The following is a 27,135-nucleotide window of genomic DNA, read 5'->3' as shown; positions in this document are numbered from 1 at the left end:
CAACATCTTTTAGAATGTTAATATAATACACAAGCTTTTAAATATGTACCTGTATTTAAATAATGACGACTCCCTGAATACAGGGTGGTTAAGTTTGGTACCTCCCAAATATTCTCAGGTATCGGAAGACATTCAACACAAAATACATTGACCTCAAAACATTGTTCTCACGGCGCTACCCATGACTGTTTCTCAGTGATGTTGGCGGACATGGCCATGGGGTACATCCTCCGTTGCTTAAAGGTTGTACTGGAAGCTCCGTCCCCATAGTTGTAACTGTACAGACACAAGGCATTCCTTGAACTGGAACAAGTAGAGTCATTCTGGAATAAGAAAAAAATATTAGAATCAAGTCGGTACGGGTCTATGATGTCAAGAGTTACTATTCAATTCATATTTCGCTATATTTCCACAGAACACGGCGGCACGGGTGGCCCAGTCGTCTAAGGCGCTGCGATTTGTTGTGCAGAGTTGCGTCCCATGGCCATGCCAGAAACCTATGAGTGTGGATTCGAATACCGGTTCGCCCGGATTATGTTTCTAGGTTTGTCAGCGCCATACCTGTGCTTGTGGGTTTCACCGAAGTGGTAAACGTGTGAGACCTGGATCACTTCGGGCTTTCCTCCCACATTAAGTTGACACGCCGTGATATTACTGGAATACTTTTAAAAGCGGTGTTAAACCCAGCTCACTCACTCACTCCACACAACACAGGGGCATGCTCAAAGCGCTCCATTATTACCCTGGTCAATGGATCAGTGTGCACTAGATTTTCATTCTCAGCTCCCCAGGGAGTATACAACAACCCAGCTGCCAGTGTTTAACATGTTACAAATTCAATTAACAAGATAGCGTTTGTGTAAATCATTCGAAATGCATTCAACGTTTCGTCTCAAACCATCGGGTATTTTTACTTCTAAACTTTCGAATCTTCTTCTGCTGCTGTGGATGTGCTTGGTGTGGGTTCCTTGTTGTCCTGTATGTTGATGATCTCCGTCTGTTGCATGTACCCCATCTTGCCGAGCACAGCGAACCCACTGCAACCAGAATTGACGATCATCACTCTGTTACTTCTTTTTTGACATTTTATTTTTCTAGTATATTATTCTTTTATTCAAAGAAATTCATTCAGTTCAGCTTGGTATTTTAAATTTTTAACTTATGTTCTTTTTTTACTACATTTCTGGTATTTTTGTTTTTTTCCTGGTTAAAAATCCGTGTCAGAATGCTCAGGGTATCTTCCTGATTTTAAAGTTACTTCCTATCATTCAATACCGTATGTTCTCCCAAGACAGACATGTTGAAAGGATTCAAAGGAAATCATTGAAGATTTAAAAGGAATTGCAAAGGATTTATTATGGGAGTGGAAAGTCCACAGTATTTGTAAGTTTTTATTTTGTCATTTGTAAGTTCTATATTTATTTTCACTTTTTATTGTTTTGTTTGTTTGTTTACATTTTAACTTATGATTGTTATTGTTTATTCATTTTAGCTTGTACCGGTTTAACTGTGTACAGAATATGGAATAAATTATTTACCACACACAACAGCTATAACTACATACATGGAAACCCTTCACCGGGAACTCGTTCAGAACAACGTAATCAGTCGTTGAAGTTGAACGCTGCTTTTAAAGAATTTGCGCCATTAAATGACAGGGGTAATAAGGAGTATACCTCACACAAGGTATCCATGTGTGGAATCAAACCCATGCCGATGAGCGAATGCTTTAGCCACAGGTCTACCCCATCGCCCCTTGTTTACGGATTTAGAAGGGAGCAGTTGTATATATTTGTCCCTTTGTATATACATGCATGTAAAGAGTAGGGATCACGGGTGGCCCAGTCGTCTAAAGCGCCGCGATTCGCCATGCAGAGTAGCGTCCCTTGGGTACGCCAGAAACCTATGATTGTGAGTTCGTATCCCAGTTCGCCCCGCTTATATTTCTAGGTTTGTCTGCACCATACCCGTAGTGGTAAACGTCTGAGACCCGCATCACTTCAGGTTTTCCTCCCACATTAAGCTGACACGCCGTGATATAACTGTAATACTGTTTAAAACGGCGTTAAACCCAACCCACTCACTCACTCACTCACGCAACAGTAACCGTCGAAAAGCGGGGCTTCAAGACAATTGGGGTTTCTTGATATGTTAATACATATCTTCCATGAAATGATGTACTTATACAGCAGAGGAAATGCTTCTACATACATCAGACAGATGGTGGCCGTGCACTGAAGTCCCGCAGAAACAAGGTAGGTAACTCCCTTAAAGATGTCCAACGTATACTTGTAGATCTCGCTAAACATGGGCGTCCCAGTTATCGAGGTAATGATGTTGGTAATGTATAGGCTTGAGAACACAGCACCTGAAAAGTTTGTTTGTTTGTTCGTTATTTAACACCGCACTCAGCAATATTCCAGTTTTATTATGGCGCTATGTAAGTAATCGAGTCTGGGCCAGACAATCAGGTTATTGACATCATGAACATCGATCCAAGCAACTGGGATACGATGACATGCATCAACCAAGTCAGCGAGCCTGAACACCCGATCCCGCCTCTTTCGACAAGCATAGACGCCTTTTACGGCAAGCATGGATTGCCCGGATCTTCACGGGTCGCACCTGAAAAGAATTACTCTCAAATATATAGCATGTTCTTTGCCAACAATATTTGAAAACGCATGCTTAGAATGGTCTTCAATTTGCCAAAAAAAAGATACAAACCTTGTCGATCAGCCCCCGCCATGCTTGATACCATGGATTTAATTATTGTTGAAACTGACAAATCAAATGCCGATATGAAGGCCACTGAAATAAACAAATATGATATATTGTCAAAAAGAATGATAAAGTAAAATGTCCTCGCTGTATTAAATGTGATAAAGACAAGTAATGGCCCTGTTCTCCCAACGGAGTGGCCAATAGTTTGTCATGCTCACCTCCATACATCATGAAGTTGTCATAGGCAAATGCCTTCAAAACAATTCCTCCTGTGTAGGCGATGTTGCTCCAAATGGCGATGAACCGATCGTTGAAGCAGCATTGAAACAGCTTCAAGAGAGGGAGTTTTATTACCTCAGCGAATATGGAGGATGCCGTGCTATAGTACCCCATCATCTCTGGGCCCCAACAGAAAGGGTAGTTCATCTCCCATAGTGTACCAATGTTGCCAGTCTTTTCTGCAATTTCGTGGAGGAAATATGCAACCAATGCCAAAGAAAACATTACTCGCAGTTTGACTGTACCTTCGAAAAAGTAAAAGCTAAACACGTTCCGCACAGCTTTAAGGGGAGTAAGAATTTTTTTCTCCTCGAGTTTCTTCTTCCGTAGTTTGGATGCGGCGGCTACCTTTCTCTTCCCGGGGAGGATGAATACAACAGCCAGTATGTTGAGCAGTAGGATGGCTGCTGCAGTGAGGGAAGGAAGGACGAATCCTTGAAGTTGTATGTAGTAGCCCACGCCGGTGGACAACGCGGCCCCCGTCAGTGACTCGGTAACGGCTGTCACAAGAAGAGCAACGGTTCTAGACCCTTCAGGTGGCGTGTTGTCGGCAACGAATGTGCTGCATGCAATGGCGAAAATTTCGGCTGCGCAAACGCCAGTTAGGACTGCTGTTAGAAAAAATATTCTGATGTCCAGAGACCATTGTATGGTTATTGTCACTAGAATACAATCTATCAAATATCCTATCAAGGGCACCAGGAACAGCATCTTTCTTCCAAAATAATCCGAGTAGGCACCGAATAGAATGGTGCTGACTAGGGAAAACGCACAGCTGACCAAGGAAAAGTACATGTTCATCTCAGATGCAAGTTTTTGTGCTTCTTTTTGAAGAGAGTACTCGCTGTTGCTATTAGAGTCGCTCGCATTACTGGAGGGTTTATAGCACTGAGTGTCGTTCAAGGTACTTGAATTGTGCCCTGACGGTAGTGTGCTGTTACCTAGCACTTCATCCAGGATTCGTCGATAAAGGTATTGTGAATATACAGGAGCGTGCATGTGGTTAGCAATGGTCCAGATGATCTGAATAATGTTCAGCAACACCAAATTCATTACCTGTACCTTGGCAGTGACCTTGCCTTTGTTCGCCTCTTTGTCCAGGAAAACCTCATCCTCACCTCCACCGCTCCTTTGCCTATTGAGGATCCTACAGATCTCATCTGGGTCTATCGCAGTCCTTTCATCAAGGCTTGTTTGGGGTCTTCGGCGTTTCCAGCTCTGAGTCCATCCATCATCACTATCATCTGATTCTGCCGATTGTCGGAGCGGTGGTGCCGACTTTGCTCTGACTCTAACATAGATATCCTTGACATCCCTTGCTCCTACACTGGCGATGCTATTGTCCCAGGATATCTGTCTACGATTGAGTGGATCGCAGTCTTCTGTGGACTCGGAGAATTGGATTTTACCGCCAGGAGTCCTTTCTAGATCTCTTCCCAGTAGGGGTGTCCTCTCGCCCATCTTTGCTGCTGCTGATGTGGGTATGTGTTACATCTACTACAGATGTGTTGTTCTGTTTATGTCAGGTATCATATAGCTGATATGATATGTCATATACGTCACCTGTCTAATGACCTCTCCGTGTGTGTAACTGATCCCATTATCTCTTGTTAGCCATGGTTAAAGACTTCCAGCCGAAGAACATTTGCATCATGGTAAACGTGAATTATAAAATGACATATTTTGTGCCAGCTATTACACGACTCATGTCTTCATGATAATTGCAACTTTGATTTTGAAGGAAGTGTAAGCTTTGTCCTGAAACAATACCTTGCCGGTCATGCGATAGGTCAGACCAGTGGTAATCTGAAGTTGGTCATATGTCATATAACCCACTAACTGACTTTGCTCCTTCCTGATTTACTCGGGATTTAATAGGTCATGGGTGGGTGTTGACAAGTTGTGTGCCACAGATAAGTTCGTGTGCCGGCAGCCAAAGGTTTTTAATCAGGTGAATCAAGCTACAACTATGTGACACCAAGCGATGGCGCCTCAACGACCCGCTGATAGAACTTGGCAGTACTCTTCTCAAATAAAATAGAAACGTTTTATACCAATAGTACTCAAAGAAAACGAATACGTGAAATATGTACATGTTTATAGTATTTCCATCGCAAAAGCATATCCGAGTGTCATGATATCATATCATAAACAAATAATTCAATGACAGTATTGATAACATCACACTGTGTCAATCTATATTTTGGCTCATTTTCACAGTCAAATGTTAAGACTTAAGCAATATCCCAGCTACATTGACGATGGCCTGTAAATACTGATCCAGGTAATCCAGTGACTGAAAGTACGAGCAACGATTCTGATCAGCCGATCCTGACTACCCTATCACTTCCTTATATGGTCCTCAAGACAATAACAGCACACTGCGACCTTGGATTCCCCACACATCCCATGGATCCGAAACGCCGCAAATCCCTGAATTGTGTTTCTCAGCTGCCAGAGGGGCGATGAGGTTTCATCGTCATCACAGGCGTCTCCGCCCTGATGGATTATTGCTAAAGGAGGCGTTAAACCACTTATTGAAACCCGCTGATCTTGGGTTCGAATCCCAGGTTGTGCCATCAGCATATCCAAGCTCGCTGAGATGAACAGTGGTTTGTTTGTTTGTTTGTTGTTTTACGCCGCACTCAGTACTATTGCGGTATGTAAATAATCGAGTATGGAACTGACAATCCAGAGATTGCCATCATTGCAATTGGGATGCGATGACATGCATCAACCAAATCAGCAAGCCTGACCACCCGATCTCCTTAGTCGCCTCTTACGACAATCATGGTCGCCTTTTACAGTCTATGACATATGTTAAGCTAACACGCCACAATAGGAACCATTCTGGAACCATATATATAAAGGAAGTGTGAGGTTTGATGAGTGATTGGATGAATTCATGCATGGCTTGTGATCAGTTGTACGATAGAGATCCGAGGGCAACCTCATCACACGTAATCACACCTGGTCGTCGTCCTCCGTTGGGGTCGTGCTCTTCGGCTCCGTCTGGTTGTCATGGATACTGATGTGTTCCACCTTAGTGTGGTATCCCATCCGACTCAGAACAGCATATATTCTGCAATAAAGATGAGTCAATAAGTATGATTTTAAGGCCACTGTATGATTTCAAATTCACAGCGAAAGAGCCCGATTCGCATACGACTGAGGTAGGCATGGGAACCAGAGTAGGGAGCAAAGGCTTCAACTACTTTGCCAATAATGTGGATGGAGATGGCATGACATGTCCATCCTGACTCCAACTGATAGGGTACCATACCGAATATTCTTCAGAATCATACTCTTGTTCATGGGTTTCACCAAGGGTGTACCTCTTAGATCTGCATCACTTTGGGATTTCCTCCCACATTGTGCTGACACGTCAGGATATAACTGACTGAAATGTTGCTGGTCAAACCTCACTGACGGAAACAAATTTCCATTTGAAAATAATAGTCGGTGCCTGTTCAAGTCCACAATACTTACACAATCATGATGGTGGCAACAGCTTGAAATCCTCCCACGACCAGATAGGACACACCCTTGAATATGTTTAAAGTGTACTGGTAGATTTCACTGAAGACAGGCGTCCCTACCAGACTGCAGATAATGTCAATAATGGATAGACTTCCAAATAAAGCACCTGTTGGAAGACAATGACGTCATTTAGGCATTATTTATACACAGAAGGCTTGGGAAGAGGGGATATATGTCCAATCGAATGAAATAATTTATGAAGCGGTCCAAAAACTAGCTTGAATATTTTACAAGTGTTAGTTCAATGCAAAGTATATTGTCAAGTATGGTTATACAGGTTGTCATAAGGAAACAAATGTCATTACATTCCTAAGCGTAACATCACGTGCGAAAACTCATCAGCGTTATTCTAACATGTGATGAAACAATTTACATGTAACCCAGAAAAGTGATCAACCAATCCAAATGATCAACCAATCTAGCGTTAAGGTGGCATGTGATCAACCAATCTAGCGTCACACTGACTAGTGATCTAAATACCTAGTTTGCCCTAGCGTGTGATAAAATATCCAAGTTTTACCTTGACGGTCAGGACCGGCCATTGCTGACATGATAGACTGGATTGCGGAGATTAGAGCTACATCAAAGGATCCGACGGCTGCAACTGAAAAGTAACTAACATTTAATAAACATCCTATTATATGCGATTACTGTCAAATGTGCGCATATAGTTTTGCAATAGAAACTATACAATACACATCAGTCGGAGAACTAACTCGAAGAATTTGCAAAAGTTATTTGTCAGTTCCAATTCAGAAAATACAAATGTTTATTAAAAAATGTTAGTCCCTATTCCCTATTTTGATTTGTACTATATGTTCCGTGTTTCTTTTAGGTGAACAGTTGACGTGCCTTTGCATGTGTTTGTGCCAGGTGCCACCGGGGCAGGATACACTCACCTTTTCGCGAACACCTGGTATCATTACAATTTGATAGTAATTCATAAACACATGCTCATGATATAGTCGGAATCGTACAATCGACTTTCTACGGGATTATTATTGGATATGGAAAGGGTTTTGTCGCTTTATTTCACTTTGGATCACATGCTCCAGTTTGGTCCTCAATCTATGAAAGTGCCAAAGAACTCACTACTTTATACCTCGAAGAATGTACACACAATTGCATTTAGTATGTGTACATTAATGTGTACTCTGACAGCCACACAACAACAACCTGTATCACGGAATAAAATAGTTCCTCAAAAGGAGAGGTGACATGAGCGTATGTATGCCAAATTTACTACATTTTAACATCTTTTGTAGTTGACTGACAACAAATGGATTTCTTTGTTCTTCACTATTATGAGTCGCAGCGAGGGTATTCGTGAACGAGCATGCAGTCAGACTTTCTTTCCTAATAAAAAAATAACTCGCACAAGTACACGTAACAATCACGTTCCAAAACACAGTCAATAAGAACCTTTAATATCAGATTGTACATCTGATTTTTAATAGCCATAAACATCGGTCGATCAAATTACACTTCACTTCCCAAGCTAAACAAACCGAGTCTGTTCGAATGTTCGGGAATCTATAAGGAGTCTGGAAAGCTAGATAAATCCAAGAAATGTGCTCCTTACCCCCGTACATCAAGAAGTTGTTGGTAGCAAATGCCTTCAGAATATTGGCTCCAACTACGGCGAGGTTGCTCCAGATGGCGATGAGCACGTCGTTGAAGCAGCACTGATACAGCTTCAGAAGAGGGATTTTTATCAGTTGAGAAAAGATGGAGGCTCCGGTCCCATAGTAACCCATCATCTCCGGACTCCAACATAAAGGCCAGGTCATCTCCCATAACGTACCGATGCTACCAGTTTTCGCTGCAATTTTGTGAAAAGCCATTGCCAACAAAAGAATTGAGTACATTATTCTAGTTTTCACAGTACCTTCGGTAAAGTAAAAACCGAAAACATTTTTTATGGCTCCTAACGGAGTAAGTAACTTCCTCTCCTTCTTCTTCTGTTTCCTCAACACTGAAGACGATGGCGTCTTTTTACTTTCTGGCAGGATGACCACAACAGCCAACACTGCTAGCAGGAGAATTGCGATCGCAGTAACACTTGGGAGGAAATAGCCTTCAAGTTGTATGTAGTACCCAACACCAGTAGACAAGGCTGCATTGGTTAAAGTCTGTGTTATTCCCATCACAACTAAGCCAGTGGTCCGCGAACCCTCAGGGGGCGTATTGTCAGCGATGTAAGCCAAGCATGCAATAGTGAATATTTCATAACTACAAATTGAGCCTATTACAGAGCCTATGAATAAAATGTAAAAGCTTAATGACCAATGAATGATGGCGGTTGTCAGGGCAAAATTGAGTAGCATGCCAATCATTGGAATTAAAAACAACACTTTTCGACCAAAGTAATCCGAATAGGCACTAAAGAGGACAGTACTCACAAGACTAATAGGACATCCTGTGACTGTAAATCTTATGCTCCATGTCGTCTGGAGCTGTTCGGCCTTTTCTTGTAGGGAGTTTGTCCCGTTTGAACCTGAAGCGTTGAGTGATGGTTTTTCACAGTAGGATGCCTCGTAGCTCGAATTATTGCCGTCAGAGGAACGCGACATATTCCCAAACACTTCTTCTTCCAACCTATGGAAGAAATACTGACTCCATGCCGGACTGTGGATATGGATGGCTATAGACCAGATGATAAGGATGATGTTCATAAGAATCAGGTTTATAACCTGAGTCTTGGAAGAATCCTCCTTCCTATTGGTGTCTTTGTTGAGGAACTCCTCATCCTCACTGTTCCTACTCTTCTGCCTGTTGAGGGCCCAGCCTACCCAATCATCGTCATTCATCTCCTCTTGGTCGCCTATGCTTGTCTTAGGTCTATGTCTCTGTGCAGACGTTGTGTCTTCATCGTCATTAACAATGAGGGTTCGTCTCAAAGGTGGAGCAGACTTTGGTCTTGCGTTCACCCTCACTTCAACATCAGCAATGATATTGCCTTTGAATTCAGTATCAGTGGACGCCCTGATCAAAAGGGGATCACCCTCCCCATCCTGTAGGATACCCCTTACATCAGGCCTATTTGCAGACCCATCAAGAAGTGGCGTTCTTTCATCCATTGTTATGGAAGAAACAGTTCAAGTCAGAATCATTATTGCAACGTATCTTGTGCAGCTAGCCCCTGGACAGTACTCATGAGTCATTCATCCTAAATGCCAGCATTATCTTACCCTCACTCTAATCAGTTTTATCACTGTAACATGTGAGATAACCAAAGGTTAAAAAAGGGGCTTTCTATGTCACCAACGTCACATGTTAGATCATCTGAGTCGAAGATAATGTAAGCACACGTAAATTGTTCTCACATATGATACATCATATTAGTTTTGTCAATGTTGGCTTCATATATTCGTCTGTAATGATGAATGAGTCATTGTTGAGCCGTATCACGACAGTCTCTAAATACTCCAGTCTGGACCAACTTAATTAATACTCTACAGTTGATGTAAAATAAGTTGTATTTAGGATTTACACATTTTAGTAAAGTGCAAACTCTGGCACATTTTGGGGGTTTGAGTCACATCAGAATAAAAAGGCACCTAATAGACAGCACTTAAAGTCACCGACCCAACACTTTCAGCCACCGAACTTTCTAATGAATTGAAACCCACCACTGTCGTCCAGATAGCGTACTTGTCTTCCCTTCTGAGAAGTGTAACTTGGCTAGGATCCCATGAGTAGGTTTGGTCGCTGCCATTGAGTCTTAGCAATAAGGTGCCTCACTCTGAGAGTGTGGGTTCGAATCCTGGATGGGACTCAATCCGAAGAAGTACTCGAATTTGTATTTTACGAGGAAGGTGTAATCTAAATATAACATATGTTACATCTGACCACTTTCTTATGCTAATGGTTGCCATGATATATATATATATATATATATATATATATATATGAGCTGTCTCAGGAACTTTTGTTGTTGAGTATATATACAGTATACTCAACAACAAAAGTTCCTGTGACACCAATATTTTAGTGTATTTTTCAAACAAGTAAAGTTTGGTTTTCAATAGTGTAGTACATGTATAGAATCAAGTCACAAAAACGCAACTGCTACAGAAAAGCATGCATTCCATGCAAAAGTTGACTTTTATGCAAGTCCCATACATTTCACTACCAAAGAATGGGTATAAAAACATGTGCGTTAATGGGATTCCATATGCATTGTTTAGCATCGTGCTGAAAACAACCACTCAGAAAAACAACAAAATTACGCAAATATTCAACATTACGAAATGCCACGCCTGTCCAAAAATGAGCGTCTGCGAGCCATTGGTATGCTTGAAGCAGGATCAAGTCAACGTTATGTTGCAAGACAATTTAACGTCCACAGAAACACCATTTGGTGTTTATGGCAACGTTGGCAACAGACGAATGCAGTCAGAGACCATCCTCGGAGTGGCAGGCCACGCGTAACCAATAATCGACAAGACAACTGGATTCGAACAACACACCTACGGAATCGATTCCAGCCAGCAACAGTGACTGGAAGAAGCATCCCTGGCCTTTGACGAATATCTTCACAAACCGTACGTCGTCGCCTCAGATGTGCAGGGATTGTCGCCAGAAGACCCGCCAGACGTCCCATTTTGACAGGAAACCACCGTCAAGCACGTCTACAGTGGTGCAGACAGCGTCTACGCTGGACGGCCATGCAGTGGGGACTAGTTCTATTCACTGACGAGTCTCGTTTTCACCTCAGCCACAGCGATGGACGGATTCGAGTGTACCGACGTCGAGGTGAACGTTATGTCAATCATTGTTTCATGGAAGAAGGTCGATTCGGGGGCGGCAGCGTTATGGCATGGGATGGGATTACAGCAAGACAGAGGACCCGTTTGAAAGTGGTAGAGGGAAATCTCAATGGACAGCGCTACCGAGACGAGATCATCAGCCCTGTTGTTCTACCGTTTTTGCGTCGTCATGGCCCAGGCATTACCTTTCAACATGACAACGCCCGCCCGGAGGAGGGGGAGGGGGGAGGGGGGAGAGGGAGGAGAGGGAGGGGAGAGGGAGGGGAGAGGGAGGAGGGGGGGAATGGAGGAGGGGGGAGGGGGGAGGGGGGAGGGGGGAGGGGGGAGGGGGGGAATGGAGGAGGGGGAGGAGGGAGGGGGGGAGGAGGGAGGAGGGAGGGGGGGAGGAGGGAGGAGGAGGAGGAGGGAGGACATACGAAGCGCTCGTAAATGAGAAAGAATTAACAGAAGCGCACGTAAAATCCTCAGCTTTCTTTTCCGCTGCTGCCGTTGTTGTTGTTCCTCCATGTAGTCTAACATTCGAATTTCTGACTGAGGACGTCCACAGATCGCTGACCAATGCACACGGCAGTTGTACGACTTGACCAAATGTGGTAAGACTTTCAAATAGTGTCTGGTCCCATGCTGTGTAAAGTATCGCCACATTTTATTTTTCAGAGTCCTTTGAAACCGTTCCACTACGGCTGCTATCGTTTCAGGATTTTGACTGGTGTAGAAATGAATGCTATGCTTCGTCATGAGAGCCTGGAAAGGGCGGTTGACAAATTCTCTGACATTGTCTGTTCGCAATTGAGCAGGGAGTCTGCTCTTGTCCTTCAGGTGTTGCACCCATGCCATCTTTGAAAACACATCGATCACGCACAGCAGATATTTGAATCCTTGGTTGTCGTCTTGAAAGGCAATCATGTCACTCAAGTCTGCTTGCCACAATTCATCGACGCCTCCTACACGATAGTGGTCTCTCGGAAAGGAGCGTCTGGCTGGTTTGTGCAAGGTGTAGGTACTTTGCGTACCACCGCTTGATTTGACTTTGCGATGGCATGGTTTTCTTCTTGCTTTTACTGGTTTTTGCATCTTGAGCGTGGATGCGTGCTGCTTTCCACAAAAGGTCGCCAGCCTCCAAAATTTGCCGGATGTTTAGGATGAAAGTAGGTTTTTTCCAACCAGGCCGTCCAAAGGGAAGTAGGAAATCCTTTGTTTTGTTTCTCTTCAGCAGCAGAGGGAAGAATGCGCTGTCGCGTCTTGGTCTGTCGCTTCATTTCTTCCAGACTGATGCCACTAGGTACATGAATGACCTTTTTATTGAGAGGGGAGAGATATTTTTTTCTTATGTGGTGCTAAAGGGTATCCATGAACCTCGCCTGTTGATGAATCTGTCCTGTTTGGTATCAGACGGAGGTGGGGTCATCAACCATGGGGTTGGCATCTCATCTTTTTCTTCTTCCGCTTGTGGATCCACCTGTCGCGGAGGAGGTGGGGATGGCATCTCATCTTCTTACGCCTGTGGATCCAGCTGCCACCGCATCCTTCTTCTTCTCTCTTTGTGACTTTGCGGGGAGAACTTGGGAAGGGGGAACTGGGTATTGGGTATTGGATGTTTTTGGTGTGGCGTGAGGATGGTGTTGCTGCTGCTGCTGCTACTGCATCCATTGCCATCGTTGAGGATTTCCAATCCAATTTGGCCAAATGGTGACTCAAAATGGTCCAACCTGCAAGCCCCTCTTTGGTTTTCCGGTGACGCACTAAATCGTTGATCAAGTCCACCATGTGTGTGCCAGGGATGGGTTTCCCTTCCACGGTCAGGGTTCCCTCTAGAGTCCAACTCAAGTCGGGATTTTTTTAAAACTTGTCATCAAATTCATGGGTTTACTGGACATGGCTTTAGTGACACTCATGTTGGTGGTGGTGTCACTTTGGGTTATAGTGGTTTGATGGTATTGTTGTTGTTGTTGTGCTGTTGGCGCTGCAACTCTAGCATGCGTTGCAACAGTTGGTTGTATTCGTGTTCTCGCATGTGAAAAGGCTGCTGTGACCTCTGCATCAACGCGTCCATCTCTTCCAAATTTTGGAGACGTTTCTTTTCAATGTGTCTTCAGGCACCAACACCATCTTGTGTGTGTACTTCATGGTGGCACACCACATACTGATCCCAACCTTCCTGGTGTCAGACCATTTATTACTTTTCTCCAAACAAAGAGGCTAGGGCAGAACCAATAAGAGGAATGAGTCCCCCTAATAATCCTCCTCCATGTTGAAGTTTCTTGCTTAGAGGTACTTGTTTTTTTATGAGCGTTTTCAAGACTTTACCGTGTCATTGCAAGTTTTGAATGGCTTTGCGCATTGCTGGAGCGGCAGCACACAAATGACACAGAGCGTGTTTCTGTTTCCTGAGGCATCTCATAGGTTCAGCACATACACGATGGGCATCTCGGATCTCGAAAACAGGCGGGCGCGTACTCGATGGTCTTGCAACGTGTTGGGTTTCAAGTCCAAGAACAGGTAAGCGTGAGGCCCTCGGGTGGCATCTTCATAGGCTTCACGCAGAAAAGTAACTTTGCCTGGAAACACCTGGCGAGCCAGACTGTCGATCTGCGATGCATCTCTCGGATTTTTAAAGAGGACCATGTAGTGAGCATTCAGACTTATGGTACGATGTTGCGGCGATTAGGCAAACAAGTTCTGAGTGAGGTACAGCACGGATGTGTTTCGGTGATGACTTTTCTTGGTGAACCATCTCAGCACTTCCATTTCTTTCGTATTGTTGCCCAGCAAATCATCGATGACGAGTCAGTGTGGGGCCACCCCTTTTTCGGGCAAGGCACGATCCGAACTCAAGAGCGATCCCTAAGTGATCTTCCATCTCTTCCAACTCATGATGAAGCGGTTGCCATTTGCTGTACACCCACACGATGAGATGGGGTGGTGTATCCAATACCTCAGGGCAATGCATCTGCTCCATACATGATTTCACAAATGAACTTTTTCCTGATCCTGTGGGTCCTGCAATGAACAACGTAAAAGGATGGTGTAGGGTCAAAGGGGAAGTCATCATCCTCATCACATGACGTCATCCAGTGTTCTGGCTGACTGACACACGGCAGCGGCGGTGACGGTGCTGGTGGAGGAGAGTATCTTCCCGGAGGAGAAAAGTTTTCCTGTCGGGGTTGCAGAGGTTTATGGAACAGTCTCCTATGTCTCTCCATATTATCATGTCTAGTGAACTGTTTCCCACAGTCTGAACACCATGTGGACCTTCAAGGCAACTGATCTTTCAAGCATGGCCTTTCTCTTTTATCTATTTTTTCTTTACTTTTTCTTTTCTGTTTGACACACACACACACACACACACACACACACACACACACACACACACACACACACACACACACACACACACACTCACTGTGCGGGTCTCTGATGGGTCGAACAGTGGGTTGTGCGTTCTCTCCAATGACCCATACAATTTCCTATGGAAAAGAAACACAACGGTCTGTCCAGTTTGGAAAACCGGGGCTCAGACCAGGCGCTGGAACGGACCCATCAGCGCACTGCGTGGTCGACCAATCAGGAAGCAGGGTTTCAGTGCCTTTCCTATAAAAAGAGAGAAGTCACGCACACCGTCACAGTCATAGCACTAAAGGAGAGATCAACGATGTCGTCTTGATACAGCTGTATGAAGTGCCAGACCAACAGTCAGCAATGTCCGTGGATGTCTAAAGGGTCTATTCGTGGACAATAGTGGCCTACCCACCTGGTGAATCGGAGACGATCCTATCGCAGAGCCCACGCTGGTTTAAGAACAAGTCTGAGGCTATTGCAGCATTTCAACAAGCAACAAGCTATACAACGGGGAGTTGACGTCCTCGACTGTTGGGGTTGTCCGTATTATTATCCAGTATCGAGATCAAAGAAAGGTCGTATTTTCATCTAGTATCGAGATCAAGGAAAAGTAATGTAACAACGATGGAATACACACCCCTTACAACATGGATATAGCACGTTGTGTGGCGTGTACTGTCTCTACATGCTGACATATCGCGTGCGTGGGTGGACATTTAATCAAGTGTTTGATACGTTGGACTGGAAGGACACCGCCAAGAATGATGCCACGGTATTAGCATGGTTTCATACCAAGGTGTCTACCTCTGTTCCTGTGGATGAGATGCCAGCCTTTCGACTGAGTGTCCAGACGCATACCCTACAGCAAAAGAACCGACCTTTCTGCCCTTATTGACCTGACACTTGTTCACTGAACCTACGAGCACCTGACTTTCAACGTTCCTGTTTGAGGAGTGTACATACGTTCACTGCGTGGTAGAAATGTACATACGTTCACACCCCCAAGTGACAAAGTTCCTTTTCACTGTGTTTTAGGAGTGTACATACGTTTACACCTTAGTGGTAAAAAAAACAAAAAACGTTCATGTTCACAAAAATCACAGGGACGCCCCTATTCCTGTGGCTTTTGTTTTGTTGTGTTGGTTCATGTGAGCGGGGGATTAAAAAGTTGAAAAAAAGAAGAAGTGTTGTGTTGTCTTTTTTAGGATGGGAATCGACATGCACACCCCAGAGAGAAAAAAACAACAAACAAGATCGACATCTGACCGCTTCCTGCATTCCTACACCACGTCCATGTCTGTGCATGTTGATTCACCTTTAGAATTCAGGCGTCCGTTCCACAACATGATCGTAGCGCTGAGGTGATCGCCACTCACATACTTTAACTTAGACGAACGACTGTCATTGTGCTACAATACGATCGCCTTGTGGAACGAGACCTTGCCCCTTGCAAGATGCAAGATCCTTCGGGGATGTGACGTCAACCTAGCAACACAAGTTGCTCGGTCATAGACTGTGTATAATCCGTCTCAGTGATCTATCATCTCCACACGCAATCGACACACACCCTCCTGCCTCCTCCCTCCCTCCCTCCTTTTTATCACATATTTGTATGACAAATTGTGTTAATTTGCAAAAGGTTACGATAAAAGTAAGTGAAATATCAAAATATTGAAAAACAGACTCCATGTCCCTCATCGTACTGAGCACATAGGATAGTTTCTCTCTTAAGATACTCAAGATAGTAATGTTTTTATTATTCTTGGTTGTAAGCACAATACTCGTGCTCGCGGATTTTACCAAAGTGGAGGTCTAACAAAAAACATCCACGTTCAGCTGACACATCAAACTGAAATAACCCAACTTTCTAATGTGCCAGGAGTGTGAACGTCATTTCAAGAACAGATTGTCGTGAAAAACGTAAAAATGTCAAATGAGTCGTTCATACACTTATGAAAGTCAGTTTCGCGGTCATGTGACCGGCCACTCGTCTAATAAAAGTATGTATGTGCCGTGTAAATTTAACATTAAACATTATATGAGGTTATACCTGGTAGCCTATCAACGATCTGCTACCGCTTAACAAAGATCTGAGGATATCCCATTACGGGTCACGCCAAAGCGACCTTTCATCTGACCAATCAGAGCGTCGCTTATCAGATCATGAAAGTGACAGTATGATTTTACATCGTGCAACCTCGAAAAAACCAACATATCGTGTATTCCGAACGACAGTTATGAGCTTAATGGCTATATTCATACAATCTAGACCATCTATTAGCCATTCCAGAATTTTCTTTTCTTCAGTTTTTATTTTTATGCTTTTAAATGAATGTCAAAATATGTTTCGAAGCATAGTCGCCAGTTTAAAACTTGTGTCGTAAAGCTGCCTTCTGATTGGCTAATGTCGACGTCAGTCATTCAATTGGTCGGTCAAAGTTCGCAAAAGGTCGGTCTGTCGTGACCCGTAATGAGATGTCCTCAGATCTTTGTTTGGCGGTAGCGAGAACTAAGATCTGATTTAAATGAGATTGGGTCTAGGTGCATAGCTGTGTAATTTCACAATGTATCTTGTCCAATGTCGTACAATTTTGCATTGCGTTGGAGAAACTATCCAGGAAATATGTTTACGTCCATTATTTTCTCAATTGAGGGGCAGTCTGTTGTCAAGTCAGACAAGAGTGAGTGAGTTTGTTTTTACGGCGGTTTTAGCAATATTCCAGCAATGGGCTTCACGCATTGTACCCATGTCAGGATTCGAACCCGGGTCTTAGGCGTGACGAGCGAATGCTTTAACCACTAGGCTACCCGACCACCCCTAGGCAGGCAAGAAGAAACCTACCTGGACAGCATGAGCATCGTTCAACGGCGTATGATAACATACAATCACAAGACATGCCATGTGGTTACCAAGAATAACAACAGCTCATTTTAGGACGAGCATAAGGTACAATATGATACTCTCATTGAGATTAAAAACTACCAAGTATCTACAGTGAATCAGACAGAGACAAGCCAGATATAAGGTAGCATCAAATCTCACACGATCTATTTAGCCAATAAAATATGTTTAAGATTAATATCAATTTTCGCTTGTTGCACAGTAAAAACGTTGTCATTAATTGACGAAACGTGACAAAATATTTCTTGTTATTTATTCTTTGTTTACGTTACCGTGTATCGAATAACGTAGAACGTTGTTTGTTTGTTTCATGTTGTTTAACACCGCACTCAGCATTATTCGAACTATATGACTGTGGTCTGAAAATAATTGCGCGTGAACCAAACAATTTAGTGATTGACATCATGAGCATCGACCCACGCAATTGGGATACGATGACATGTATCAACCAAGTCAGCGAGCCAGACCATCCGATCCCGTTAGTCGCCTCTTATGACAAGCATAGTCGCCTTTTACAACATCCATGGATTGCTGAAGACCTATTTTACCCTGGATCTTCACGGGTCTAGAATAAGGTAACGACACGTCATTTTGATGTGTTTCAAATAGCAGTAACTATAGGTTACTGTCGCGTGTGTAACAATACGTCTCAATAAATATAATATAGGAAAAGCCACTGTGACGTCAGTGTTTTGATCACGTGACGCACTGAGAACCTCCGGTAGGCAGAAGGTAAACATAAACACGAGAGAACCACACAATGTCCACCAGTTGCAGTTTGTACTCCAAGCGAGCAACACCTCTCCAAGCCTCCCAAAGCCAACGCACAGCACCGCTGATAGCAAGCCCAGGGAGAACTTCAAAGGTAATTATATAACCACTCACCCATCCATTCACAACAACCTATACCTCCTAAACAACGCTCAAACCCAAGCCCAAACCTAAAACTACACTCACAAAGCCCACCTAACCAAAGACAAACACTTCAAATCAAAACACAAGCCCTCTAATTAATCTCTTAAAGCTTAAAACAACTCACAAACCCTAAACAACCAAAAAACACCCAAACACTACTCACCCCTTCCAAAACACTCCATCCACAACCCCACAAATACCACAACTCACACACACACATCCTATACAATCTCAATCCCAACATGGCAGACCAAAGACAAATCGAGATAAGCGAAATCTCTGACATTACATCCCCTACACCTGCGGAGGCGCACAACACCTCCGACAGGGCAACACCCTCACTCATCCCCACAGGCTACGGCGATCAAGACCCTCAAGCCTCCTACATGGAAACTCAACCCAGCACCCCACCTCCCCAAGCATGCAACTCAAAAAAAACGCAAACTAGACGCATCGGCATCACCTACCTCACACACCCTCTCACCCGCAGCCCTCATCACCACGTGGGCCCTCTACTTTTTTTCGGCCACCCCCTCAGTACAACTAGCTCCAACACTAACCATAAATAAAATAGGCATGTGGCTAAGGCAACAAAAAATCAACTACTTAAACATCAAACGTAGCTTCAAAGGATATCAGATAATCTTCCCAAATCAGGACTCCTACATAGCAGCAACTAAAATTAAACAAATATTCCAATTCACCGTAAATAGCTCTAAACCTAACTGGCAAATATACACTAGGGGAGTTATTCGACTGCACCCAAGGGAAACCGACGAGGACCTCGATATATACGCCCAAGAAGCTAACACTATCCATACCCAACCACAAATAACTAGCCTCCGCAGGATTTAAACAGAAACGGGAAAACCCTCCCCACACCTATTGTAATAATAAACTTAAAAAAAACAACTAAACACCCTGAAGCCCTCAAACATATCACTTTCGGCGCTAACCATAACTTAGAGGTCAAACCATACATCAAGCAAGTAAAGCAATGTTCTAATTGCCTACAATATAATCACACCGCTAATCAATGTACTTTCAAAAAAAGCTAAATGCAAAAACTGTGCCCAAACGGACTGCCCAGGCATATGCACACCCTGGTGCATCCATTGCAAATCCATAAAACACTCATCACTCTCCAACCAATGCCCCCACAGACTATCACTCACCCAACAGGCCAACAAACATATAGACATAAACACGGCCAAAATCTAAACCAAAAAACCCACACTGCAAGCATACAAACCAATACTACCAACACCACCCCCAAACAGCAACACTCACGCATGCACAACAGTATACCCAGGCTCCGCATGGGACCAAAATCAGCAAGACGCGTACATCGCAAACGAAACAAACAACCCACACATCCCACAAATCCACACACCCACCCTCCCCGCCTCTCTCCCTCTTACCACATCTACACCCGCAAGCAAAACCCAACGCACAACGACCACCACACAACCAGCCTCAACACAAGCCATCACTCCCACAAGGGCAACAACACCCCAAACCCTACAGGCACCCCCCGAACATCCAGTCAACAGGGAAACTACAGAAACCACTCAGACTCTCACACCCAAACCCAGCATGCAACCCACCACCGAAGAGAGTGACCAAACTAAAGATAATTTAACAGAAGAGGACGAGTACACATCCTCATAGGAAATATACGATCTAACCTTGGCAGCCCCTAAAACCAAAAGCCATAGAAAAACACTCAACCAAAACGAAGCAAGCAAAAAACTAAACAACTTAGTCCTCCTACTAGCAAAGTCTGATGTGGGACGTCCACCCAGTACATCTAGGCAGCGACCACTTTCCCATAAATATAACCCTAGGAAATCTAAAAATACCAAATCAAACCCCTAAACAGGAACCTAAATTTCAGTACAAAAACGCCAACTGGGACAAATTCCAAGAATTATGCAACCAAGCTAATCTAAACGACTTAGAAACAAAAGACCCCGAAACATTCTGTCAAAACCTAACTAACTTCATAATCAACGCAGCCAAATCCGCAATCCCCTTCAAATCATCCAACCCAGGAAAACCCACCGACCCTTGGTGGAATGAGGAAATAGAGCTAACTAGACTAAAACGCAAATCGGCCTTCAACAGAGCTAAACGAGACCCCTCTCATCTCAAAACAGCCCATGAACTTAACCACCAAGTCCAAAACCTAGTTAAAACTGCTAAAACCAAAACCTGGAAACAATTCTGTGAGGAGCTAAACCACCACACCGACGCTAGGAAGGTGTGGCGCAAAATTCATGCCATCAGAGGCATCAAACGGCACAAAAAAAAGCCCCAATATAAACAACTCAACTAACCCCACCCAAAAGGCAAACAACCTAGCCAAACACTTCTCTAAAGTTAGTAGCAACAGTAACTTCAGCAAGAAATTCCAAGATAAACTGAAAAAAGAAACCAAATTCTCCAAAGAAAACAGACAAGACAACCTAGAAATAAACCAGCCTTACACCCTAGAAGAACCTAATCACGCACTAAACAATAGAAAAAAAGGAACAGCCCCTGGCCTAGACCTACCAAACTACTCCAAACTTTACTTAAACTATACAACCTAGTCTACCTAAACGGACAGGTCCCTTCCTCGTGGAAGGAAGCTCTAGTAATCCCAATACCTAAACCAAATAAACCAGCAGATCAGGCTAACTCCTATAGGCCCATCTCCCTAACCTCAAATCTCTGCAAAATAATGGAACTTATGACTAAAAATAGGCTACAGCACTACCTAAACAAACCAAATTCTTAGGACTCATTTTCGATCAACACCTCACGTGTAGGCTCATGTCCAAAACCTAAAAACTAAATGCAGCAAAGACCTTAACACACTAAGATGTCTCACCGGCTCTAACTGGGGAGCCTCCAAAGATACCCTCCTCTCACTCTATACAGCACTAATTAGATCAAAACTAGACTACGGCTGCGCCATATACAATACCCTAAACAACTCTCTATCTAAAAAACTTGACTCAATACAATACCAAGCCCTTACACTAATTACACGCACCCAACATGGCACCTCCTACACCTCACTTCAGGCACTTACAGGGGAAATGCCACTAAATCTACGCAGGGAACATCTAAGCCTTAATTTCTGGGCCGCGTCCCAAACAAACCCTCTCATCCAAAACTTAATTAACCAAAATATTAGCCCAAGAAACCAAGCTCTAGCTCGCAAACACCCCTTACTCACCCCAATATCCCAAAGAATAACTAACTACCTCAATGAACACCAAACTCAAAATCTTAAACAAAACTGCAAAAAATCAAATATCTTCACCCCTAAACTTAAAATACCCAAAATAGACACAACGCTAGCAAACCAAATAAATAAACAAACCGACCCACACATAGCTAAAACCACCACACTCGCATACATACACGAAAATTGGCCAAATTGGTGTCACATATACACTGACGGGTCTTCAGACCCGATCTCCAACCACACAGGCTTCGGAGTCCATACCACACAACCAGTTATATCCACACAATCTTACCGACTCCCTAACAACCAATCTATATTCACGGCCGAACTTATGGGCATGGCCTCAGCCCTGCATAACCAACAATCTAAAAACAACAATAAAATCCTAATTCTCACCGACTCCCTTAGTGGACTACAAGCCCTCCAAAACAAAAATACCAAAAAACGACCTAAATTAATAAACCAAATACTTAAAAGCTCCAACGACCTAACAAAAGCAGGCAAACAAATAACCTTTTTGTGGATCCCCGCCCACGTAGTAATTTACGGCAACGAAAGCGCCGATAAAGCAGCTAAATTATCTCTCAAAATACCAGAAAGAAGCCTAAACCTACACATCTCAAAATCAGAAATTAAAAGTGTTAACAAACAAAAAAATAACCAAAAAATGGCATAATCAATATCAAAACACAAATAGCCAAATCAAAAAAGTGCTCAGAAAACCACTAGCCAAACCTAAAATCCTACACCCCTAAAAAAAATTGACAGATCAATTACAAAACTCCAAACAGGACACTCTAACATAAATAACCACCTAAAAAACTTAAAAGGCACACCACAGGCAACTGCCCCCACTGCAAACAACCAGAAACCACAGAACACGCACTCATCCACTGCACCCACTACAAAACACACAGAACCACACTACAAACCACCCTCAATCTAAATAAGGTTCCTACTCTAGATGAAATACTAAACCCTCAAAATAAACTAGAAAACTTCAAGGCCCTAGACGTATTCCTAATCAAAACAGACCTAATTAAGCGCATCTAAAAACTAATTAATCTACCAATCCAAAATCCAATAAACATACAAACACCCACCTCACCCGGCTCCCTTAGTTCCCTCCTCCACCCACCTCGGCATTTATTCCAAAAATTCAATATAATTAAGCAACCCTTAAAAGCCCCCTCTTGGGTTGCACACACCACTTTCACCCTTTTCGGAATACACTAAATGGTCTGGCCAGGCCCGTGTGCGAAATACGCTACAGTCGGAAAGCGCACGTTAAATCTTCTATATCAGTCAGTCAAACAATGTCTACACATTTGATCATTGACTTTGGATACGTAACAACACTTCCCGATTTCATTTTTGCTTTTGATGCTCATTATTACGACAAGATGGTCATTTCTTGTGTAGTGGTGGGTTGCGCGAATCGATTTAAGAAAGGTTCAGGCGTGAAATTTCATCGTATACCGACTGAAACTGGCAGACGACAGAAGTGGTTACAAGCAATCAATCGAAAACACTGGTCGCCGGAACACAGCGGGGATCGTGTATGCGGGGATCATTTCATATCAGGTATAAGACTGATTAATACTCAACCTATATCAATACAGTTGAAATGTTCGACGAAAGTTACCTTAGTAAATAACCGTGTAAATGACAATTGTCTTGTTTTCGATCACCAACGTTAAATTGTTGCATCCTCATAATGTTATTAGTTATCAATTACCTAATATATTTATCCAATAAATTACATTATTCATATATTAATATATATATATTAATTCATATAAAAATATTATTTATTAATTTGAATTTGTTACATATTAACTATTTTATAAAAAGCCTCAATTTCCATAAATTTATTTAAGTCATCCGAAAAGTTCCAATTTTCATCTTAATTCTTTATAATGCCAGGTTATTGTCTAATTAATTGTGTGTCCCATTTCACATTGTTTTCATTTTTGTACATAGGTTCTGCAAGCTCTGAACTCAATAATCCTGACTATGTCCCAAATCTGAATATGGGATATCATTCCACATCCCTGACCACCCCTGAGGCAAAAAGGGAAAGATTTCACCGAGCCCAAAGGCGGGTTGACGACAGAGTGCAAAAGGAGATTGACCTTCCCCAAAAAGAAGATGCTTCCTCCATTCTCCTCGAACTGTCATTGAACACTGCGACCATGAATCGCACACCAGAAAGGCAGGAGGAAAGAGAAAATGGACCCTCAACAATTTCAGGTATACCTTGTATTCACGCTTTTGCCTCTATTTTCTGATTTTAGTAAATTAGTTATTTTTATTGTATAATGGGACAAAACTAGTCTTCAAGAAAAACACCTTTAATTTGATAAATTTGATGTGGAGAGTATTGATTCATAATCCAGATTACATACTTAAGACCGATACTGAAAATCTGAAATGTTTTTCGAACAGGAAAATAATACAAAAACAGCAAGTGACATACATTGCATTAGGTCCATGGCGCTTTCTTTTTGCAAACCAACAACAAACAAAAGATGTAAGAATGCATATATTTTATATTCCCTTCAACACATTGTCAAACAAGACAATGCATGATTATAAAAATAATCCCTCACATCCTGTTTCCTTACTTACACATTGTCACTCAATGTCACTGGTCTACTCAGGAATTGGTCACTAATCTGCCACATCTGCCAGTCTTACATCTTAGATAAACACTACTCCATCCTTCCTCATCAGCTACAACAACACATGTATCTACAGTTTAAAACTCTTTAAATGACACTGAGTTACCATTTCATCACAACAGTTCCTACTTGTGAAATCACACATGCAGATGTAGCTTTGATCTCTTGTTATCTCATCAATAGGGCATCGCAAAACTTTCTAGACAGTTAGACTTTGATAGACACTTGCAATATTTTCAAGGTGCAAAACAATCCAGGTTTCAAGTATGTCACTTCAACAGTTACCTCATACAAATAATTTTTCTATTGACAGATATCCATGACACATGTCTACAAAAGATCCTTAGACTTCAAACAGAAAATAAGCAACTGCTTGAAGAAGTGGGAACACTACAGAAAGAGTTGAGAGATACCAGAGAAAAGCTTGAGCAGAATAAGTTTGGAGATTCCATTCTTGCAGGTGAGAAGAAAGATGTGAGGACTGTTTTCTACACTGGCGTTCCTGGTTCAGTTCTGCACGTCTGTGTTACCTACATCGATGCAACTCCGACCTGCCAGTGTTCTGATGCTTGTCTTGATGAAGCTAAGATTAGGATGAGTCAATCAGGACTTGGCCTACAGATTTAGTGTTTCGAAACAGCATGTGAGTGATCTGTTGAACAATGCCCTGCCGCCATTAGCACAGAAGCTGACCTGTTTCATTCTCAGGCCTGTTTCATTCACTGGCCTGAGAAAGAAGACGTTGTTAAGTATATGCCCAAGGTCATTAAGAACTGTTAAGAAACAATGCAGAGTGATTATTGACTGTTTTGAAGTTTTTATTGAGAGACCCGGTAATTTTACAGCTCGGGCTATGACCTGGTCAAACTACAAAAGTCACAACACTGTCAAGGTTCTTATAGGCATATGTCCAAATGGATCAATAACGTTTGTGTCAAGAGCATTTGGTGGCAGGGTATCTGACAAGGTCATCACACAACGATCTGGATTTTTGCAACTATTGGAACATGGGGATTTGGTTTTAGCCGACCGTGGATTTCTGATAGCTGGTGATCTGTCTGCACGTGGAGCGCAGCTCGCTATTCCAGCATTTACGAAAGGGAAGGCACAACTTAGCCCCAAAGAGATTGAAACTGGACGATTGTCAAGAGTGAGGATACATGTCGAGAGGGCCATTGAAAGACTGAAAAACTATAAAATTCTAAGTACAACAATGAAGATCAACATGGTGCCTCATGCTGATAATATAATCACCATCTGCAGTGCCATCACCAATCTACTTCCTCCACTTGTGGAATGAGATCACTGATCAGTCATACTGATGAAGTTGTAACCATGGTAACAATGTATCATTTATGACTAATGCTAGTTTGTGAATTACATGATGGTCACAGTTCATAGTTTAAAGGTGACTATGCTTGTCATAAAAGACGACTAACGGGATCGGGTGATCAGGCTCGCTGACTTTGTTGATACATGTCATAGATCCCAATTTTCTTGGATCGATGCTCATGATATCAATCACTGGATTGTCTGGTCCAGACTCGATTATTTACAGACCACCATCATATAGCTGGAATATTGCTGAGTGTGGCGTTAAACAACCAACCAACCAACCAACCATCATTGTTTAAATGTACCAGAGAAGAAATACATCACCGATTTAGTCACACTTTTTCGTGGTATTTGTTTGTTTGTTGTTAAATGCACTCAACAATATTCAAGCGGCCTTTGAATAATTGAGTCTGGACCAGACAATCCAGTGACTGACATCACGAGCATTAATCCATAATACATGCAATTTGGATACAATGACATTCATCGACCAAGTCAACCACCTTTTAAGGCACACATGGGTTGCTGAAGACATATTCTACCCTGGATCATCATGGGCCTTGACACACTGTAATATTGTCATTTGTAGAAAAATACAAATTATTACAATGATTGTAATACATTAATGCAATCACAACAAGTTACTTTGTTTTCTTATCCATACATAACAATTATTCAGTTAGTTACAGACTTAAGTGCCAAAAGAACGTAACATCATGACAATCGGTACATCTGGTACATACAAGAGCAAGATTTATTAATTCTTCGATCGCAGTTAGCATGTTTAGCATTAACTTAATAGCTGTCAAATGAAAGTATAACTTTTTGAGGACATGAGCTGTACAAACGATTTCAAAGACAAAGAGTAGTAATTAGGATGAATGTGTTCATTCTTAGGTGCAATCATACATGTTGGAGTATCCATGATACCATTTTGACCAATCAGCCCATCACACAGCTTGGGCAAAGCCAAGTTCCTTTTGGTTTTCTGCGAATGCTGAGACATGGATAGTGAAACCAAGTGTATGAACAGTTCGCACCCTCACACATTATCATGAGTCCATACTCTTCCTGCTGACACAAACACCAAACATTGTTTTCAGCATGTTCAGCTTCCTCGTTGTCACACTCAGTATTTGGTCTTGCTTTCTCAATTTTCCGTGAAATGATTTCTGGCAGAACATGTTTCAAAAAGAAATATTCACAGTTGGTGACCAGCTTGGAACAGAAACTACTGTCTCGAGGTATTCTTGCAATAACCATGTCCACATTTGAAAACACAACAAAGTCACAATAAGTCACATTGTGAAAATACATTTGCAGTTGCACTTGGGTGTAATATTTATGTCCCGTCTTCAACATTAAGTCACCATTCAAACAGAATCTCTTATCTGTGGTGATATCGGT

General features: G+C 42.6%; 2 protein-coding genes and 1 pseudogene across 2 annotated transcripts; 1 reads left to right on the top strand and 2 right to left on the bottom strand.

Annotated features, from left to right (window-relative positions):
- Positions 1-916: 916 nt before the first annotated feature.
- On the bottom strand, positions 917-4,464 carry LOC139444424 (lysosomal proton-coupled steroid conjugate and bile acid symporter SLC46A3-like). The gene is made up of 4 exons (XM_071225411.1): positions 2,943-4,464; positions 2,728-2,811; positions 2,212-2,368; positions 917-1,037 (listed from the first exon to the last, which is right to left on the bottom strand). The coding sequence occupies exons 1-4, from the start codon at positions 4,462-4,464 to the stop codon at positions 917-919; spliced, it is 1,884 nt and encodes a 627-aa protein (XP_071081512.1).
- A 1,471-nt stretch (positions 4,465-5,935) lies between these two features.
- On the bottom strand, positions 5,936-9,623 carry LOC139441988 (proton-coupled folate transporter-like). Its single transcript, XM_071222740.1, has 4 exons — positions 8,126-9,623; positions 7,064-7,147; positions 6,493-6,649; positions 5,936-6,085 (listed from the first exon to the last, which is right to left on the bottom strand). Exons 1-4 carry the CDS (start codon positions 9,621-9,623, stop codon positions 5,968-5,970), a joined length of 1,857 nt encoding a protein of 618 aa, XP_071078841.1. The 3' UTR covers positions 5,936-5,967.
- Positions 9,624-18,713: 9,090 nt separating this feature from the next.
- Positions 18,714-25,693, top strand: LOC139443813 (uncharacterized; annotated as a pseudogene).
- The last annotated feature ends 1,442 nt before the right edge of the window (positions 25,694-27,135 follow it).

Source organism: Haliotis cracherodii, unplaced genomic scaffold (assembly GCF_022045235.1).
Source record: "Haliotis cracherodii isolate W230 unplaced genomic scaffold, xgHalCrac1.p SCAF_5, whole genome shotgun sequence".
In the NCBI taxonomy this organism is placed as follows: domain Eukaryota; kingdom Metazoa; phylum Mollusca; class Gastropoda; order Lepetellida; family Haliotidae; genus Haliotis; species Haliotis cracherodii.
The sequence above is the reverse complement of the archived record's forward strand: the minus strand, read 5'-3'. Positions and strand labels throughout refer to the sequence as shown.